This window comes from Manis javanica, chromosome 10, assembly GCF_040802235.1.
Source record: "Manis javanica isolate MJ-LG chromosome 10, MJ_LKY, whole genome shotgun sequence".
NCBI classification, from domain to species: domain Eukaryota; kingdom Metazoa; phylum Chordata; class Mammalia; order Pholidota; family Manidae; genus Manis; species Manis javanica.
In genome coordinates, this window is record NC_133165.1 from 87,325,980 (window position 1) to 87,345,356 (window position 19,377).

The 19,377-nt window shown below is 38.9% G+C and overlaps 1 protein-coding gene across 3 annotated transcripts in view; it reads right to left on the reverse strand.

The window, feature by feature from the left end:
• DIP2B (disco interacting protein 2 homolog B) overlaps nucleotides 1-19,377 on the reverse strand; it is a 242,338-nt gene that overhangs the window by 102,478 nt on the left and 120,483 nt on the right. For all 3 annotated transcript variants that reach the window (XM_036992561.2, XM_036992559.2, XM_036992557.2), the window contains exons 2-3: nucleotides 15,187-15,258; nucleotides 2-130 (exon numbers count right to left, since the gene is read on the reverse strand). In XM_036992561.2, coding sequence (XP_036848456.1) covers nucleotides 2-130; nucleotides 15,187-15,258 — 201 coding nt within the window. The remainder of the gene's footprint in view (nucleotide 1; nucleotides 131-15,186; nucleotides 15,259-19,377) is intronic.

The following is a 19,377-nucleotide window of genomic DNA, read 5'->3' on the forward strand; positions in this document are numbered from 1 at the left end:
CCTGATCGATATCGCTCATCCCTGGCTCCCCCAGATCGAGTTCGGTGGTACTTAGAAGGAGCGGAAGTCTGAGCTGCAGATGAAGCAGGGGTCTGGTTTCTATGTTCTTTCTGTACTGCTGAATCAGTTTCTAAAAAAGAAAGTTTGGAAGATGGTTATCCAATAAAAGTACAGCTACTGTTTTCTGAGCACAATCCAGCATTCCCACACTTTGAGGTAGGTACTATTACCCCTATCTACAGTAAAGGGTTACAGAACTTTTAATATACATGCAAAGATATCCAGGCTAAAAAAAAATCACCTTAGAACTATGACTATCAACAGGTGATAGGAGAGAAATAGCAAGAAGATTTATGTAAAGTGAAAAGGCCCTTTCAGAGACTCCAAGGATAGGTAGCACAGGGGAATGGGGGTGGATTTGATCCCCTAATCCTACAGTGGTACAAAGAACAGTTTGGGCAGTTTTAGCCTCCCAACTATAAGTTATTCCAAATAAGCATATCATTTCAGCAGAACTAGTGTGCTTCTTATGAAACATAGCATCAAGTAGAGTCTATGAGCCTTCCTCTAACTGGAACTGCCACTGAACCTGTCCTTGTCCAGTCCCTGGCATGCCCCCCTATTCTGCCTTCCCAAGAATTCAGTTTTCTCAAGAATATGGGAAAGGAGTAAATAAGCAGGAGAAAGACCTCTGATACTTTACTGCCTTCTTTTCCAAATGGTGATAGTTCCTAAGTCATTTTTTTAACTGTAGCAAGAACATTTAACATGAAATACACCCTTTAAACAAAAATTTAAGTGTATAATACAGTATTGTAAATTATAGGCATGATTCTGTACAGCAGAGCTCTAGAATGGACTCAACTTGCAACTAAAACTTTTTACACTTTGAGTAGCAACTCCCTGTTTTCCCCTTCTCCCAGCCTCTGGCAACCAGCATTCTACTCTCTGCTACCCTGAGTATGACTATTTTAGATTCGACATATAAATGGTATCACACAGGATTTGTGCTGTGACTTATTTCACTGAGTATCATATCCTCCAGATTCTTCCATGTTGTCACATCCATATTGTAGGATTTTCTTCTTTTTTAAGGAGTATTTTGTTTCTCAATCAGTACTTAGTTGTGCCGAGCAAGGCAGTTTACACACAGCAAATTAAGTGCCTGCTGTAGTAAGACGTCACCTATCCAGCAAATGCACTGCTCCATACCACAGCTGACAATCAGCTTATAAAGCCAAAAAGTTAAAAAGCAGACTGAAAGCCCAGTGGTTTAGGGAGTGCAAGCAATAGTCCCAATAATAGTTGAGGACATTACAGTACTACAGGAACTGAGACTCATCATGACATCAGAGCATTCAGAAAATGGGCAGCATGATGGAGAGCCCATGAGTAAGAGCTCCAGTCCACAGTCCCTGCTGAGCCCTGCACCTGCCAAGGCATCAGAGTGACACCATCCTGCACCCTCCGCACCAGCCCATCCACCAGGTGAAGAGCACTTGACAAATTCGGTTGGCACCAAGTGGAGTGTAAGAATCTCCCAACGGAGCCCTGCCAAATTCCTGAGCCCCAAAATCATGACACAATTTAAAAGACTGTTTTTTTTTTAGTGGTTAGGTTATTTTTTTTTACTATTTTTAAGAAGTCAAGGGAGAGTGTATTTTAGGACACTCTCCACTGAAGTGTTTTTATGAATCTAGAAATGTTGTTTTTAATGGGTTTTGGTAACTGAGATTTTTATTATAAAATATATTAACTGAGCAGAACACTTTAACATGGAGATTTTGAAATGTAATGTCTGGAATTGTAAATGGAAGTCTTTAATCAACTTGATTTTCTTGATAATCTATTTCACAGAAGAGCTATACTGAGTTCTTAATATTTTCATACCTTGTTCCATTCGTTAGTTTTACTACTCTAAAACAGGAATCAACAAACTATAGCCCGTATCTGTTTTGACAGTTTTATCAGAACACAGCCATGCTCATCTGTTTACATATTGTGTATGGGAACTTTCACACTACAGAGGCAGAGCTCAGTAGTGCCATCAGAGACTATATGGTCCTCCAGACCTGAAATAATTACTACATGGCCCTTTACAGCAAAAGCTTACCAACTCAGCTATAACTATAAAAGCTAACATTTAAGTGTTTGTTTTGTGCTGGGCACTGTGCATATAGAAATTTTCACATTTTATCTCACTTATTTCTTACAACAACTCTACAAGTCAGCACTGTCACTAACAACTTATTACAGAAAAGGTCTCAGAAATATGGATTATTTTATCCAAAGTCACAGAGCCAGGGAATGACAGAGCCACAATTTTAACCAGGGTCTGTCTAACTTCACCAGTTCTCAACCTGTCTCACAAGACTCTTAAGAGGAAAGCAGTCAAAATTAATAAGTTAGTTTAGGAGCTTCTAAATGCTTCAGGATTTACAGTGAACAGACAACAGTTTAAAAAAAGAAAACCACCTGCCTTCATGTGAAATATTCTGCAAAAAGCCCCTCCAAATAAAGTTGTCAGCCATTCAGCCAGAGAAATTATTTAAAACATATTCCAATTAACTTTAAATAGAGAACAAAAAAATAGAAAGGGGCTATTTTTATTTACAGGGTCAGATGATAAATACAGGAAGGAAATCAGATTAGCACACATGAGCTACTTTGCTTGTAACTATGCACAGAGAAAAAGGTTTGACTTAAGAGTACCAAGTTTAAAACATTAGCATTGTATTCCTTGTGTGTGTGTGTGTGGGGGGGGGGGTTATAATGAATATATAACTGAATTATCCATCACTGATTATTTTTTAATTAAATAAGCAATTTGCTAGGACAGACCAAACCACCCTAAGAAACATGGTGCTTCCGAATTAGTTAGCTAGTAATCCAAAGGATGAAAAGAATGAGTATGGATTCTCATTTCACAAAACATGGACACAAAAGGTTTATGTATGCTTTACCACTCCTCTCTCATTTATGCTTTTGTTTTGTATTTTTCAAGGTAATTAATTAAGAGAAAGAAGATAATGTAGACTAAAGAATTAAAATGGTTACAATGACATGACAGGGAGCAGGGAAACTGGGAGTTGACACATTTGTTGGAGGCAGAAATTATAGAAAATGAACATTTCCACTCAGGATTACTTAGAGGTTATCAGAGATCAAGCCAAAAGGCAATATTAACCCAAATACAGATATCTGAAGAGAATTAAGAATCAGACAAAAGTGAAGAGATCCACTGAACTGGTTCTGAAGACAAAAAACAAAAAACGCCTCACTACACACTGTTCGCGGAGGCTCATTTATTTGCACAACACCCTGCAGTGCTTCTCTCGGTCCACTCAGGGATTTAGCTATCCAAGCATACCAGGTCTCTTTGGGGTCTAAAATCATGACAAACATTTCATTGTGACTTGGAAGAAGTGAAACCAAAAGGTTGATTTGCAGTTTCTGTAGGTGGTTGGTGACAGGTTTGTTCAGTGGACATTCCTGAGGTGCCCAAAGAACAGTGCGGCAACGACATGGATTTCTGAGAGGACAACCTTAGTCCAAATGTGCAGTGTACCTGCTTCTGGTTCAACAGTCTGTCTAAAAGATATGTAAAAGGAAAAAATAGTAAAATGAATTCTTAGGAATTAAATCACTTTAAGTAGAATTGGAGGGAGGGGGTTCTTAATAGTGAAACCCTGTAGATTACTTTTCGCATGTGAATAATCACTCTCCAATTCATAAGAATTCTATAAATTTTTATTTCCATGTATTGAAGTTTATGTTTTAAGAGATAAGATTTACAAATATATTTTATATGTGCACTGAAAAAACTGGAAGCAATACAGTAAGATGTAAAATGTTAATAACAATTATCTCTAAGTGATCAGATTTTGGATGTTTCATGTTTTTCCATAGGCTTTACTGGGTTTCCATAATTTAGAAAGTTCTATTTTCAGAATACAAAAATAACACATGTTCATTACAGAACACCAAGGAAATAGTTAAATGTAAAGAAGAAAATAAAAATGATATTGGATTTTCTTACTTTGAAGGTCATACCACATTGAGCAGTTGCTTACCAAAATAAAGTAAAATAACATTCAGTTTTCAGCTCCCTAAATAAACTATGACTTGATGACCAGGATTTCCTAATCTTCTAAAATCAATTGTCTCCTTTTTCTTTGACCAAAAGCAATCGGCAAATCAATACATATCTGGAGGTGAGGGGGAGGAAACTATGTCCTGGATGGATTAAAAGAATTTTGGAAGGCTATTTCCACTTTAGCTTACTTGCCAGGCAAGGTAATTCATCATGGAAGAGGGCAGGAAACAATGTACCCCCAAGTCTCCTCAAAGAGAGGGCACAATATGGGGACATAGGAGCACAGCAGGACATTATTTAACAGCATGTCCAATGTCAGATGGGCAGACAAGATGCTGCTTAAAGATGAATCATTCCCTGGCCAGGGTTTCACACTCCAACCAGATCTCAGGAATCACCTGGAGCCCCAAAAGAGAGATTTCTATATTTTGAGTAGATACGCAGTTTTACTACCAAGAAACTAAAACTAAAGACAGAATTAATATATGTACCAACATGAGATACTACATGCCACATAAAATGAAAAATATGTTGCCTATGCAGACACATGAAAGTCTAAATGAAATAACGTCAAGTGATAAAAGATTAAAATATGCACATGACTGCAACTATATATATATATATATATATATATACACACAAATTGTTTATATATAATTACAAGGATCAAATGGAACATAAAATCCCTTAAGTAGCTGGAATGAGGTAATGATGAGGTATTCTGTAGTTCTTTACTATTTCTTTTGTCTGTAGAAAGAGTTACGTATTAATCAAAGTAATCTTAAAAGACACTAACTACAGGTAACTGCTGTAATGAGCACTGCTAACCTCACAAATTAAGTCATCATCAAAACTTCTAAATTCTAGTGTGAAATATACTTGAAATCCAAAGAAAATGATTATTACACAGTGACAGCGCCAGTTTGGGGGTTCCTGATCTTCTGGTCTCTTGTACAGAATATCCACTAGGGGTCACCATTATGTTTAAATAGTGATGATGCTATAGGCTTATAACCACTAAGTTTAAGACAAACCATGACTTTTAATTTCTTCTATAACACAAAGCCTTCCTTCTCAATGATCTGTATGTATATACAGAGAGAGACATCAGAGTCTTCTATGATTCTACTGTTTGAACACAATAACAGTGATAACCTGAAATGGCTGATATTTGGTAGTATAAAACTATGCAAAACTTCCATTCAGGAAGATGGAAGAGAGCCAGGCTTTCAACTCTGCCTATGATTTAACAGATATTCTCACCTGTAAGAGTATTGGAGTGAAACAGGAAGTGCTCTGAGAATCAAGTAACATAATAACTCAACTTTTAGAGTGAGCAGAGCAGACATGCTCACAAGGCTTGGTGCTGGGGTCCAGAGAAGAAATATATTAAATAAGCGATCACCAGCTCATGTAGATCTTTTACATTGTGCTATGCGCTGAGAAGGAAAAGAACAAAGCCCTCAGTCCAAATAATGGGGAATTCAATTTGAATGTGAGTTTCAGGGAAGGTTTGTTCAAGGGAGACATTTATGCAGGCTTTAGCCAGACAGAGAGGGGGAAAAGCCACTTTACACAAAAGCATGGCATTTGTAGAAGTCCAGTGAGGGAGAAAAACCTTGACAAGTCTGAGAAAGACTGGTGGGGTTAAAGCACAGTGGAGAGAGAGAGTGATACAAAATAAAGCTGGAGAATAAAAGTGGGGTCAGGTCACTTGTCTTAAGCCAAAGGAGCAGTCTTTGAAGGGATTTAAACAGGAAAACAGAGTAACAATGATAATAACATTTCTAGGCTCTTTAAACTTTCATCACACCATCTCATTTTATCTTCACACTAACACTATTTGATAGATACCATTAAGGAAGCAGGAGATCACAGGTTAAGTCTGCTTTTCTATAGTGAGACTGTGTCAATAATCACCTTGAATCATTATAAACAGAACCTCTACTCCTACTCCCACCCCCTGGAAGGGTATTTTGAATCACTTGGGGAATTTCCATGGAAGCTAAAGTCACAGAGTCACTGAGGACAGCCGTCCTTAGAAGGAGAGGTGATTAACTTCACTACCTGGGAAGAAGGAGGAATGACAGTGTTTGCATGTGGTTTCAGGAAAGGGGCCACCTGTCTGATGGCTAGAGGTGCATCTGGGCTTTAGAGGTTCTGGGTCTGAAACGGGGGATGGGGGGGTGGGGAGGGGGTGTGTGAACAGACCCTGACCCAGAGCTTCCCAAGAAAATTGCTGTATGTGACACTGAAGAGCACAGTACAAGAACTCTGTCCTGAGAATCCAAGTGCGGTCTTTGCTGAACTGAGCAGAATGGGTTCTTCCACCAGCGTGGCTTACCTGTAAGTCAGCATTACTGGTCACAAGGCAAGCACCAGTTTTCAGTAACACCCCATAAGGCACTGAGAACCAGCAGCAGTCTATGGGGCTCTTCTCTTTTGGGCATGGAAGCTGCACTGAACACCTCTCCTTCTGCACTACCTATTTCCCAGGGTGTTCTTGGACAATTTAAGAGGAAAAGAGAAGCCCCAAGAGAAAGATAATGGACTTCCTTCTGATAAGATTTGTGGAGATAGATTTAACTGCAGGGTGCGCTCCCATTCACAGTAACAGAATACTATCAAAACGTAGGAAATGAAAGAGCAGAACTGGGACTGGAATAAAAAATACCATGTTCTTTCCATTATGCTGTGATCCTCACTTGGGAAGGAACTTTTAAATCAAAATGCGGTAGATAAAGTAGATCCCACTTCCCTCCTCACTATAGCCTTACACAGAGAGGCATACTCCCTACTTCATATTTACATAGTTGGAAACGTTCTATAGCATTCCTGATTTCAATATCTGGTTTCATATTCACACCCCTTTGAATTTCCACAGTACTTTGTTTAGAACTCTCTTATAGTGCTTATTTAACTCTATCTGTTATGATCCTCATTTGTGTCTCATGTTGTGTATGCGTCTTATCTCTCTTACTACAGCATATATATTACTTGATATCAGAGTCTGTTCTTAATGCATCTTATATTTCCTGCAGTAATTGGCTCTGAGTCTCATACACTCCAGGCACCCAATTTTGGTTAAAATAAACAAACAAATGAGATCTTGTCACCTCCACCAGTGATAGTGAACGGCTGAGAAAAACAAAGACAAAAATGAAGAGATACCAATTTAAAGGGTATGGTTAAATGTTAATTTGAAAAGCCTGCTTATTTCTGTATCTCTAATCCATACAGTTTTATACAAAACTGTGTACCTTTGCCTTTCATGATTTTCATACATCTACACAAGGTCATTAAGAAAAATAGGGTCACATACTATACTCAAGAGGAGTTATCAGAGGCTTTAGAGAGCAGATAAAACCTAAGGTTCTTTTGTTTCATTTTACCTCAGTCACATACACTTGTCCAATCTCACTTGCACATATACACTTGCACAATCTTAAAGGCAGGACTGAGCTTAGAAGAACTATGACGACAGGGGTGTGGAGCAGCTGGCACATGCATTGTACGTATCGCTACTGGAATACTGGTGAGTAAATACCCTCTAGCAAAATAAGCAGCAATTACAAAAGAAATCCAAGTCTGGGAAAAGCCTTTGGGTCGCCACAATTTCCTACTATGACAAGGTGGAGAATGTCAACACATAACCATATTCATAAACTAATAGGTCTTATCCCTAGAAGGGCAGTAGGTGAGGGTCTGGGGAAAATTAATATGGAAACCTAGGCCAAGAGGGAATATGTGAAAGGTGAGGTGCTATTCTGAAGCAGGAGACAAACAGATTTAAATATACAGAAAGTAGAGCAAAATCAAAGGATGAAGGAAGAAAAACAAATACACAAAGGTCACAAATAATCTCAATACACAAAGGCAGAATGGAATGTTTATACCAATGCCATCAAAAACAGAAGCTGCAATAATGTCCTAAAGCAAAAGATGTGGGCCCAAGAAAAGATGTCACCACTGACCTCTAAGGGCACTTTTAAAGAGTGGAGAGTTGCCAAAAGAGCTGAGGCAGAGCTCTTCCCAGACCAACCCAGAGGAAGGAGGCCTCCAGTTTCAATACTTCATGGAGCTGTTGTGGAGACCATATGAGCAGCTTGCTGGTGAAAAGCCAAGATGAAATACTAGGGTCTCTGAGATCTTTTAGCTTCATAGAAATTATTTTTGTACAAATTTGGAACAACCCTTATATAGAAAAGTTAGAATAAAGAATTCTGATTAAACGTGGCAGGATAAAAACTTCTATCTATCCCCACACTTTCCCAAAATGCCACTAGAATGATAATGAAGGCATGTGGCAGGACAAGAAAATAGTCAACTCAGATACATGCAGGTAGATAGATGACAGCAAGATCTGTCTCTACAAAAATAAAATTGATGGATTAACTATGAAAAAAAGCAAATGGCTTATCTGGAAGCAATATTTACATAATCATAATAATGTAAGCACTGAATGTTGACTGAGCAACACAAAAGTAATATATGAAGCATACAGTCCCAAATAAGTGTGAGATGGGAGATGTGAATCATGGGGCAAAGGGGAGGAGAGAACGTATGGTGACCATATGGTTAAGGGAGGAATATGTAAGGGAAAAAGTCTAATCTTTTACAGTAGAAAAATCAATAAATGATGCCTCAAATTGAAAAAAGGTCAAGAGACAGCACTGAAATGTTACTTAGAAATACAGAGGTAACTGCCAGAAGAAAGTTTTAAGAAGCTGAAAGTCTTTCCTTTAAGATCGGGAACAAGACAAGGATGCCCACTCTCTTTACTTTTATTCAACATAGTTCTGGAGGTCCTAGCCACAGCAGACAACACAAAGAAATAAAAGGCATTCAGATTGGTAAAGAAGAAGTTAAACTGTCACTGTTGCAGATGACACGATATTGTACATAAAAAAACACTAAAGAATACACTCCAAAACTACTAGATCTAATATCTGAATTCAGCAAAGTTGCAGGATACAAAATTAATATACAGAAATATGTTGCATTCCTACACACTAAGGATGAACTAGCAGAAAGAGAAATCCAGAAAACACTTCCATTCATAATTGCATCAAAAACAATAAAATACCTAGGAATAAACCTAACCAAGGATGTGAAAGACCTATACTCTGAAAACTACAAGATACTCACGAGAGAAATTAAAGAAGATACCAATAGATGGAAACACATCCCATGCTCATGGGTAGGAAGAATAAATACTGTCAAAATGGACATCCTGCCTAAAGCAATCTACAGATTTAATGCAATCCCTATCAAAATACAAATAGCATTCTTCAACAAACTAGAGAAAATAGTTCTAAAATTCATATGGAACAACAAAAGACCCTGAATAGCCAAAGCAATCCTGAGAAGGAAGAATAAAAAGGGGAGGATTACACTCCCTGACTTCAAGCTCTACTACAAAGCCACAGTAATCAAGACAATTTGGTACTGGCACAAGAACAGACCCATAGACCAGTGGAACAGACTAGAAAGCCCTGATATAAACCGAAGCATATATGGTCAATTAATATATGATAAAGGAGCCGTGGATATGCAATGGGGAAATGACAGCCTCTTCAACAACTGGTGTTGGCAAACTGGACAGCTACATGCAAGAGAATGAAACTGGATTACTATCTAACCCCATACACAAAAGTAAACTCAAAATGGATCAAACACCTGAATGTAAGTCATGAAACCATAAAATTCTTAGAAGACAACATAGGCAAAAATTTCTTAAGTATAAACATGAGCAACTTTTTCTGAACATATGCCCTCAGGCAAGGGAAACAAAATAAAAAATGAACAAATGGGACTACATCATGCTAAAAAGCTTCTGTACAGCAAAGGTCACCATCAGCAGAACAAAAAGGCACCCTACAGTATGGGAGAATATATTTGTAAATGACATATCTGACAAGGGGTTAACATGCCTCAACACCCAAAAAACAAATAACCCTATTAAATAACGGGTGGAGGATATGAACAGACACTTCTCCAAAAAGAAATTCAGATGGCCAACAGGCACATGAAAAGGTGCTCCACATCACTAATCATCAGAGAAATGCAAATTAAAACCACAATGAGATATCACCTCACACCAGTTAGGACAGCCAACATCCAAAAGACAACCAACAACAAATATTGGTAAAGATGTGGAGAAAGGGGAACCCTACTACACTGCTGGAGGGAATGTAAATTAATTCAACTGTTGTGGAAAGCCATATGGAGGTTCCTCAAAATAGAAATACCATTTGACCCAGGAATTCCACTCCTGGGAATTTACCCTAAGAATGCAGGAGCCCAGTTTGAAAAAGACATGCGCACCCCTATGTTTAACGCAGCACTATTTAGGATAGCCAAGAAATGGAAGCAACCTAAGGGTCCATCAGTAGATGAATGGATAAAGAAGATGTGACACATATACACAATGGAGAACTATTCAGTCATAAGAAGAAAACAAATCTTACCATTTGCAATGACATGGACGGAGCTAGAGGGTATTATGCTCAGTGAAATAAGCCAGATGGAGAAAGACAAGTATCAAATGATTTCACTCACCAGCAGAGTATAAGAACAAAGAAAAACTGAAGGAACAGAACAGCAGCAGACTCACAGAGCCCAAGAATAGACTAACAGTTACCAAAGGGAAAGGAACTGGGGAGGATGGGTGGGAAGGGACGGATAAGGGGATTAACGGGCATTATGATTAGCACACATGATGTAGGGGTGGGGCACGGGGAAGGCAGTATAGCTCAGAGAAGACAAGTAGTGATTCTATAGCATCTTACTCCACTGATGGACAGTGACTGTAATGGAGTATGTGGTGGGGACTTGATAATAGGGGAAATCTAGTAACCACAATGTTGTTCATGTAAGTGTATATTAATGATACCAAAATTAAATTAAATTAAATTAAAAAAGACAAATGGGGGTAAATATGCTAAGGGTGGTCACTTTTTTAGCTACAGAACCTATATACCTTAGATGACCGAGCCTCACAACTGATCCCTTTTTTGGGGAAAGACATAAATAGATTGAAGATCAAAACTGGGTAAAGAAAGTGATCAATGTGAATTAGAGAATTTACCACTAAGACACCCTCACTAAAAAATCTAAGTAAAATAGAATGGACTTTGGGAAGAAAGAAATTGAACTTAGAGTAAGGAATGAAATACAGAGGAATAACAAAGAAGCAGATATTAACAATCATTGGCTACATAAAACAATAATAATAACAATAATTCATGATTGAGGTGGTATGTAAAAAACAATAATAAATTTATATGTGGAGTGATGTTAGCTGACATTAAAGCATTAACATACTTGTGCTGGCTGGGAGGAGAATAAAGATGTCTAATAACTCTAGACAGTTGAGATTTTTTTTTTAAGTCTTAGGATTAAAAACACTACTGGGACAGTTACTGATGATAAAAGGAACAATTCACAAATGTAATTAATTTGCCTATACGTAGTAACATAGCTTTAAAATACATAAAGCCAAACTTGACAGAACCACAAGGAAAACTGACAAACCCATAGTGAAGGTGCAGGTTTTTCAACACAGTTCTCCCAGAAATGACAGAAAGGTTACTAAGAACAGATAAGAGCTGAACAACACAACTAACTACTTTGAATTAATGGACCAGAACCATCCACTCAACAAACAGGAATAGGTGAGTTATAGAAATTTACTAAATACTAGGCATGTCTTAACAAATAACAAAGAATAGATTTTGTACAGGCATGTTCTTTGACCACAGTGAAATCAAGTAACACTTTTCTTAGGAAAGAAAGCAGAAAATTTAAGCACCCAATTCAGGAATTAAAGAGTACAAAAGAGTCAGCAAAAAGAGTACAAGGAAGGAAATACATATGGGAGCCGAAAATATATCAGAAAACAATGCCATACTAAAAAAAGATCAACAAAATCAAAAGCTTGCTCTTTGAACAGACAAACTTCTGGGAAGACAGATTATGAGAAAAGAGATATAAGTAAACAATATAAACAAAGCAGGGGCTTTAAAAATAGAATACTGTGAATAACTTCATAAATTTGAATATTTATAAAAACAGACCATTTCCTAGAAAAATTAAACCTACCAAAAATGAAGAAACAGAAAACTGACAGAACTTGGTAACAGACAAGTGATGGGGAATGAAGGAGATGCTGAGGATGATTTTTAAGTCTCCAAATTGGATTTAAGAGGCGAGTTCTATTCACTCCAAGGGGGGAAAACTAGAATCATAGAAGTAGGCTGGATGTCCTAGAGCTGGATTTTTGTGTTTTTATTTTTTGTTTTCTGTGTGTGTGTGTGTGTGTGTGTGTGTGTGTGTGTGTGTGTGTGTGTGTGTGTGTGTGTGTGTGTGTGTGTGTGTGTGTATGGAGGGGTTGATGGTGTAGGGATGGTGTGCAGAAGACAGAAATTTAATGGATATATTGAAATGGAGAGTCCTTCAAGCAATATAAATGGAGATGTTAAGTATGTAGATGGATCTATGGATCTGGAGCTCAAGAAAGATCTGGGTTGAAGAAACATATTTAGAAGTTACCCTATTTAAACAAAAATTAAAGCCACAGGTATGTCTGAAATACTCTAGAGAGACAGAACATTGATTTTCTAAGTGTGGTCTGGTCCCAGCAAGCTCAGAATCCCCTGGGAACCTGATAAAATGCAAATTCTCAGACCCTACCCTGGACCTACTGAATTAGAAACCCTGAGAATGGGGTCCTACAATCAATTAACAAGCCCTCTAGTGATTCTGATGCAGGCTATAATTTGCAAACCACCCATATAGAGCGAGAAGTCAAGAGTGCTTGGGCCCTGCCTTGAGAATTTCAACATTTAACAGGGGAGAATAAGTCTGCAAGGGTGACTAGGAGCAAAAGGAAGAAGTAGGTAAAAAAAAGAGGAGTTTTTCAAGTGTTTCAAGAGGCAGAGTGGTGACCACTAAGACAGCTCCAGAAAGGACTGGAATGGGTTGAGCAGTGAGCAGGAGTTGAGAACACAGAGACAGTAAATATAGACAGTTCTGAGCAGTTTGGTCATAAAGGGGAGATACACACATAGGAGAGGCTGACAAGGGAGGATTTTTTTTAACAGAACAGTAATGAGCATGATGAACTACTGAGGGGAAGCATCTGGTTGAGAAGAAGAGCACGACTGTACGAGAGAGGCAGGGGGCTGACAGCAACGGCATGCCAAGGGGGCAACGCAGCTGTCTGTAACAGCAGGAGGAGCATTTTATTACTTACACTGCTTAGAATTGCTAGACATTGTGGTAATAATAAGCAAACCAACTTTTTGTTGGTTTTATTAATGCTTTTTTAGTTTCTACAGATACTGCACCCCTCATTGCCTGTACCAGGGGTGGCCCACTCCCACTGCCACGTCCTTGGTGTCACTGGATGACAGAACAAGGTTTCTGAAAAGGGAGCAGGGGATGGGATCCAAAGCACAGGTGGAAGGACTGTTCTTGGATTAGAGGGTTAGGTCACCTTTTTAACCCAAAGGAGGTAAACGTGAGGGGCACGGATGAGAAAGTGTGAAAGGTGGTAGCAGGAAGACGCAGGAGCTCGAATGGCTTCTATTTCCCCTGGGAGGTCATGGGCAAGACCATCCTGCTTGTGAGATGGCTCTGTCACATTTCTTGACCTGTTGTGATTAAATGTCTGATTTGTCAAATTCATACTCACTAAGCCAACTTTGTTAGTGATTTGGCTCCCCTTGTAGGCCTGCCCATGGGGCAAGAAGGCGCTGACCACACAGACCTGAGTATGTCTCAGAGGTTTCTCAGCAGAAACTAATAAAATGGTTCTTGAACATGATCTGGTTTCTATATAGCCTGAACAGATAATGAACAGACATTGGTCCTTTTTATAGTTACATTTCTTATCGAGTTATTTTTTCAGGACTTAATTGCTTTTGTATAAAGTGACTAAAGTAAATCTCTGGGCCTGCAGAGAGGCATGATCCACAGTTAAGCAGCAAGCACCCTCCCTTTCTCTGTCACGCCTTGCTCAGCAAAAGGTGGCTTTTCACTAGCTGCCACTGGCCCAATTTCTACCTCTTCTCTCTTAATTCATTTCTATATCCATCTGGTTTACTTAAGATATTTTAAAATAGCCATTGCTGCTCTGACCTTCTAGTTTCTGTAGGGAAGAATTTCCAAGAACAATGCAAGAAATAAAACAGGACTGCAGTGGAATATATTGGTATAAAACCATTATTCATTTATTTATTCCATTATTCATTCAACAAATATTTACAGACTATATACCCTGTGCAAGGCTTGATATTAGAACTGTGGCAGGTACAAAGTCCTCAAGGAATTTACAGTCCAGAACTAAAAGCAATTGGCTCCAGAAACAGCCAGGCCATGGAAACAGACTTTGCATGTAGGGGGAAATTAGAAATAAAGAAAAAATTCTTTATAGTAAAAGTGATTAAAGCAGAAATAGGCTATCAAAGGAAATCCTGCAATCTGAGTAAGTATAAAAATATGACGACTTAGAGACAGACTGTGTTGCCTAGAAACAAAGGTTCCAGCAACCAACCGCTCTGGATTTAAGCACAAACGTGACTCAGGACTTTCTGATCCATGAAGAACACAGTCTCTATGCAGAAGGAGTAAGTCAGGCTGTGGATTAACTTAAAAGATTGTTGAGGGTTCTTATCCCCAAATTTTCAGGTTCTGGAATCCTTGAGTTACCTGGAAAAACCGATCTGTCCTTGCTTCTTGCCTCTCCTCCCTTTGCTCCTCTCCATCACAGTCTGTGTTCAGGCAAAAATAAGAAGCAGTTTCTCCATGACCTGGAATTTTCTGCCATTGAATCATGTCAGCTATGCACAGACTATCACCCAAGCTTTGTGTGAATGATTTGATGACCTTGGGCATTTTAAAAATGCCTAGCACACAGCAGATGCTCAGTTAAGATTCATTTCCTCCTTTCTTTCCTTCTGTTTTTTCTCTCTTCTGGTGAGGAAGGGAGGGAAAAAACAGGAGCCAACAAAAGACAGATCTCTTGTAAGACAACATTCTTCAGTACAAAAACACTGAAAAGGTTTAAACCATTTCACATTACCTACCTTGTGTCTGTGGGATGTAAGGTGAGAGGAGTTTTGACCTTTTCTTTTCATATCCCTTCTGGGTGATGTCCCCTAAAATAGCAAGAAACAGAAATAGGTTATGCATTATTCTTACTCTGTGGTTGTTCCTGTAAAAATAAAATTAATTACAGAGTATTATAGATTACCACATAAAGAGTAGGAAAATATGTATATAGTTCTTTGCCAGGGATTTTTATATGTGTGATTTCCCACAGGCTGGGAGCTGACTTCTTGTGGAAAATTGTAGGGCTTGTCCCTAAACCAATCGAGCATAGCAATACTGCATACCATGTCAGAGACTGCTGAGTTCCTAGACACCCCTCGTTTCCTTGGTATTTAACATATGCCAAAATGGAATGCTGCAAGGATGGCAGACTGGTCTCTCAAAAGTGTCAATTTCATCAAATGAATGCAATTGACTGGGGAGGTATTCAAGTACACTGCCATATAGAACCACATAAAATCAAAAGCCTAGTTAAGGGAAGAAGTCAAGATTTACGCACTGAGATGGGAAATTTGAAAGGCCCTTCTGCACCCTAATACCTGTGACTAGAACCTGGGTTTGGAATTCCCACATCTTTTTCCCTTAGTTCACTTTTATTGGTTTGTATTATTTATACATATATGTATATGCTTTTTTCACAAAGTTAAGTTAAAAAGTATACATGAAGCACAAAGTATGTATACAATAAATGTAATAAGGATAAACTGACCAATAGAGAAAATGTGTTGTTGAAATGTTAAGAAATATGCTAGGTACTAAAGGAAGGGTAGCAAACGGATGGGAGTAGAGCAGGGTTCAAAGGAACAGGAAATTCAGAACAAAAGGACATTTAAGAAAGAATGAGTAACTCAAAGCGGGAGGAATAAATATATGTGGTGAGGAGACATGACAGCATTGTTTCCCAAAAAATAATAATTTTTTATTCAAAGAAAACTTTAAAAGTTTAAATTTAAGGTAAGAAGTAATTTGCATATTCAAATTCATAATATTTACTTATTATACAATTAATTTCAGAGGGAAGCATATTTTGATGGACACAGAGTTGAAATCAAGGGTAAGGAATGTCAGCTGCTGTTGGCCTCAGCATGTGGCTGATGGAATAGATGAGGGAGAGCTAGCAGGCCTCACTGAAGGGCTTAAGCAGGGGAATAACAGAAGGGACAGAAAGAAGTGAAGGAGTAAGAGAAATTAGGAAGGAAGACTGCTTAGGATTTGATGACTGGCTGGAGGTAGGGTGAAAAGGGTTGCTGGCCTGAGCAACCAGGCAGATGGTGGTAATAGTCTTTGACAGAAATTCAGCAAGAAGTATGTGTCTGGCAGGTTGAAGAAGAGCTGAACTTAGGAAAGGCCTATGAGAACTACACAAGAGAAGTCGTCCAATCAATAGTTGCATATATGGACCTAGAACTCTGGTAAGAAAGACATAGATCTGGAATTACCAGGAGATAGGTGAAAAATAAGCTGATAAAATTTCTTTGGAGTAATTTGGCAATTTCTATCAAAATTTTGATTCAGCACCTGCACTTCTAGGAATCTATTCATGACAATATTCACACAGGTATACCAAAAAACTCAATGTAAGATAATTCCCTTACTCATTCTTTGTAATGAAAAATACTGCAAAGACTCTAGAAGTTTATATTATAGACCATCTATATTACAGACATCTTTCAACAAGGGGTGATTTTGTCCTCCACCCTGGGAGAAAATGTCTACAGACATCTTTGTCACAGCCAGAGGAAAGGGTGCTACTGGCATCTAAGGGATAGGGGCCAGGGATGCTGCTCAGCATTGTGCAGTGCACAGGACAGTCCTCAACAAGAATTACCCAGTCCAAAATGCCTATAAGTGCTGAAGGTAAGAAACCCTCATCTACATAATAATATGCGGTATTCCAAACTTTCTGGCACAGAAGATGTCTGAAATATATTAAGGTTGCAGAACAGTAGATGTAATAGTATTGAGTCGAGAAAGACAGTTACAGATAGGTTTGCGTATCACTGGTATCTTAATTATGACATCTGTGTCCCTATTAGGTGCTGTCCTGTGTGCTGAAGGGTAAGGGTTGTGTCCTGCCCACAGCCTGGCACAGTAGCACTTGTTGAGTGACTGAATGAATTAATAAAATGGGAACAGTGAGAGAATGATAAATAAATCAAATATATAAATATTTATATTCATATTATATGTAACTATAATGAATAAATCAAAGTGTACTTAGGGGGAAAACTGGACATGTAAGAAAAAGAGATCTTTACATTAGCAGGAGGCCCAACCAAAAATTTACTGAAACTTGACAGCCAGGCCTCAAAGGTAGCTGGAAAAGCAACACTTACCCTCCCTGAGGAGAGGAATAGTACATAAATCACTGGGCACTAGGCCACTAAGGAACTCAAGCAGAGTGCAATGTGCCCCTTAACCAGATAGCAAGACCAGACAGAAGGAACTCAGTTATTCCACACTTTGCATTTGTTACTCCACATTTCTATCACTGCCCACTTACAGGTTGTGCTCTTAGCATTCTCACTACCTGTAGGTAAGCAGTTTTTGCTGCACTAAAGCAGTATTTTCTAAACTTGCCCAATTTTTAAGAATCACCTGAGGTACTTGTAAAAATATAAATTCCACGGCTCCTCCCATGAAGATTCTGATTCACTAAATCTGGATTAAGACTCAGACACCTGTATTTCTAACAAGTGCCTTCCAATAAGTCTTAAAATTCAGGCAAGTTTGGAAACTGCTGCACTGAATAATCGTGTCTGGAGTCTCGTGGCTCTGCTGACTTGATGCGAGGGGGGTACAAGAAGAAGGGAAGAATGCTGTCTTGGCAGATACAGCCTCGAGGGAGAGCACAGAACTTCGGGAGTTCACAGACACTAGGTCACATCATAGGCATTCTTACTCAGGACAGATTTTTGCCATCTGGCATATAAAACAAAAAGGAGTGTCATAACTATACCCGTATAAAATTTGCATTAAAATGGCATAGATCTAAGTTAAACCTGTTGTTCAAGTTTTTTTGAGAACTAAACAAATAAAGGGAGGATTAGCCTTCTGCTCCCACTAGGGTAACATATTTCTCCACTCACAAGCATGCTCAAAAGAGCAGCCAATCCCAAGGGTCGCAGCAGCTGGCAGGTGTGGAATCACCTAGCCTGATAAAAAGGTAACGACCCAAACAACCAAGAGACATGCCCCAAGCAGTCACGGACCCACATGACTTAGAACTGTCCAGTTGCTTTGGCACTACCACAACCCTGAATAGCCAACACTGGACATAGGGAAAGATACACATACGGGGTGCAACAGAAAGCAAATATATTCCTAACTTCTCTCCCCATCACCTGGATCAATGAAAGCAGCTTGGCCTAGGTAGCCCACAAATTATCTTCAAACTGACTAATAGAGCAGGCCAGAGGAGGAGGTGCGTGTGAGCCTGCCAGCCAATCCAAACCTCCTAACAGGCAGCAGTGAGAGGAAGAGCAGTCCTACAGATTGGTTAGCCATGGGTGTGCACACTGACAATGGGAAGGTGGCACGGTGCTATGGTTAAGCACTTTAAAGTCTGATCTGGGCAGAACCACATCTGGAGCACAGACTGCTACTTCCTGACTATCTGAGTCTAGATAAGTTTTACTTAACTCTTGATAAATCTTGGTTTCCATGTCTGTAAAATGGGGAATAATAATATCTACCTGCAGGTTTTTATTGTGATTACAAGTATTTAGTACAGAGTCAGGGCTATAGAAAGTACCAATCAATATCAATAAAGTTTTACTGAAGCCTACTGGTCAGGTGTGGGTAGAGGTAGGCAACTATGTCCCAAAAAGAGAAGACGAAGGCAAACAGCATTACTAACACTCCAAAATTAAGACCCTGGGAGAGATGCACATCAAAAGCAATACAGAACCCAAAAGGAAGCAGCATGATCTATGCCTGGATGGGGAAAGGAAACCTTTACAGAGAGGGTGACATTTTGATTTGGGGCGGGCCTTTCATTCTATATCAGAAATATGACATAAACTCCTCCTGACGCAGTCACTTAGCAGTTTACAAGCTTTCCTCTGCTGCCAACTGGCTGTTTAGTATGGCCATGTTTGAATGGGTCTTCAGAATTCTGATCTCCCAGAGAGAAGTAGGGCAATGCTAAGCAATTTTCATAGATG